The 2,457-nt window shown below is 43.5% G+C and overlaps 1 protein-coding gene across 1 annotated transcript; it reads right to left on the bottom strand.

The window, feature by feature from the left end:
- Positions 1-465: 465 nt before the first annotated feature.
- On the bottom strand, positions 466-1,721 carry LOC109799284 (uncharacterized). Its single transcript, XM_083062112.1, has one exon. It carries the CDS (start codon positions 1,687-1,689, stop codon positions 607-609), a length of 1,083 nt encoding a protein of 360 aa, XP_082918238.1. The 5' UTR covers positions 1,690-1,721; the 3' UTR covers positions 466-606.
- Between the last annotated feature and the right edge of the window lie 736 nt (positions 1,722-2,457).

Raw genomic sequence — 2,457 nt, 5'->3', positions numbered from 1 at the left:
CTTTCATGTTTTGGCCACAAGAGATTCCACTTCACCAGTTCACCTTGAATGCAGCTGCAAAAGCCACAGCCATTCATGTTCTCACCGATGCTTCACGTGCGCTGTCTACCATACTCAATTTCGCCAACATGCATTCAAATTAAAAAACCCGTACAAGTGCATTCGCAGTTGACAATTAATGACTCTGCTATATCTAAGATTTTAAATAAAAAATAAATAATAGTAGTATACTTTTAAATTTTGTTCTTCCACTTGTCTTACAATAGTGGTAATAAGATATGAAAGGGGGTGTCAGACATCCTGAATTCAATTTAGAAGCAACTCTTACAATAGTGGTAATTCATGCTTGGTCAACCTTGAAGCAACGCGTTTCGTGCATGCACAGAGGAAAAGCAAATATATAAAATTTTGGAAATCACATTCACATGATCCACATTACGATTACGGTCAGAAAAACGCAACTAATCGATCGGGAAATGAAATATCAAATTCGTGTTAAAAAAACATTGATGGGCGGTCGAATTCAAATTCATGCAGATCTTAACATGAGGAAAGAAAGACATTGAGGATTAGAAAAGGTGAATGAGATAAATCAGTAATCACAAATTAGCAAGCTTTGAGTGGCTTTCCGCAGAGGCAATCATTGTAAGCAAAGGAGGAGGCATCGGTGTTGCTGTAGGAGCTGGGAATTGGGCCGCAGAGGTGGTTGTGGCTAACGTCCAAGTAGCCAATGTAGGAAGCTGAAGACATGGATTTGGGTAATGGACCCTTCAGGTTATTATAAGATAAGTCCAGTAACGTGTAATAACAGGAACCCCCAAACGAGTCGGGTATATTTCCCTCTAACATGTTGTGACTCAGGTTCAACTCACTGATACTTGACCCCAAAAGGCTAGGGGGTATCTTTCCCGAAAGCTTGTTCGACTCCAACTTCAAAGTCGACAGAACCTTCATTCGGCCCAAGGACTCAGGAATGGGCCCGGATAACTCGTTATGTGACAGGTCCAGATCCACAAGACGGTATATTCCACAGATTGAAACAGGGATAGGCCCACTAAGTTGGTTTCCGCTCAGTAGAGCCCGGCTCAGCATTTGAAGCCGGCCCAAGTTCTTCGGCATGGGCCCTGAGATCCGGTTGTTGCGGAGGTCAAGCTGCATCAAACCGGTCACGTTGGTCAGCGACGGCGGGATTTCGCCGGCGATGCGGTTATCGGCGGCGCTGAGGAGAGTCAGCTGCCGCAACCTCCCTATGCCGGCGGGGAGAGTGCCGGAGATGCGGTTTCCGGTGAGGTCGATGATGCGGAGGAAGGAGAGCGACGAGAGGCAGCGCGGGATTACGCCGGAGACTCCCTGCCAGTCGGTGATGATGAGGCTGGAGAGGCGCGTGAGCTTGCAAATCTCCGGCGAGATATGACCGGTCATGTAGCTCGGACGGTGCGCTTTCTCGAAGGTGGTGTAGCCGGGACCGGCGCGGAGGCTGATTTCGGCGACGCGGCGGGAGTTGCGGTCGCAGGAGACGCCGTACCAGTTGCGGCAGCAGTCGGTGCCGGTCCAGGAGTTGAATATGCCGTCGTGAGGCTCCCGGAGCGCTGACTTGAAGGCCCGCAGCGCCGCCAGCTCCGACGGCGGGCAGGAGCGGACGGCGGAGGAGAGCGCGAGCAGTAACAGCGTGAACCAGACTCCACCCATTGTGGAATTTGAAAGGAGGGAAAGAGAAAAATGCAGAGTGCATGCATGAGAGTTAGGACCTCACATGGCAATTTATAATGTTAACTTGTTTAGTGTGTATTCAACTTTACGGACGATTTTGCCCCTTCCTAGTTTTTTTATTATAGGCAAGTCCTGGACTATTCTTCTTAGTCAACTTAGTTATTTTCTTTGAAAAATTATGCATAATTCAATAACTAAATAGATAAGTCCTGCACTAGTTTGCTTAGTCAACTTGATTTGTTTACATGGGAAATCAAGTACTATATGCCATGCAATGGCTGAGTGTGAAAGACAGATGGGATATGCCTCATTTAATGCAAATTTGAGTTGTCTAATTAAGTTGTATTTTACGTTATACCATATCATAATTTCTTTAAAATATACATATTTAGATATATAATTCAACTTTTATAGTTTTCTGAATAATTGTTAGTACTTAATTTACATCAAATAATTAAATCCGGGAGTAACAATATAGCACGGAGTTTCTCTGTACTTTTTGAGTGAATTTTTTTAGTAACAATATAGCTAATTATATTCTTAATCATTTACTCTCACTCTCTTTGTTTTACAAAGTTTCTCTGTGTTTTTTTAGTGAAATTTTTTTGGAAGAGAAATAAGATTGTTCTTTTCCCATTTCTTATCTTTGGTACGAAATGAAAGCAAATCTCGAACATATACAATATTTTCTACGACTGTTTATATATGCTGAAAAATTATTCTTATGTCAATTGTTAATTACTAGGA

The sequence above is a fragment of the Cajanus cajan genome, chromosome 8, assembly GCF_000230855.2.
Source record: "Cajanus cajan strain Asha chromosome 8, NIPB_CcT2T_4, whole genome shotgun sequence".
Taxonomy (NCBI): Eukaryota; Viridiplantae; Streptophyta; class Magnoliopsida; order Fabales; family Fabaceae; genus Cajanus; species Cajanus cajan.
Note: the sequence above shows the minus strand (reverse complement) of the source record. Positions and strands in the feature narration are given on the sequence as shown.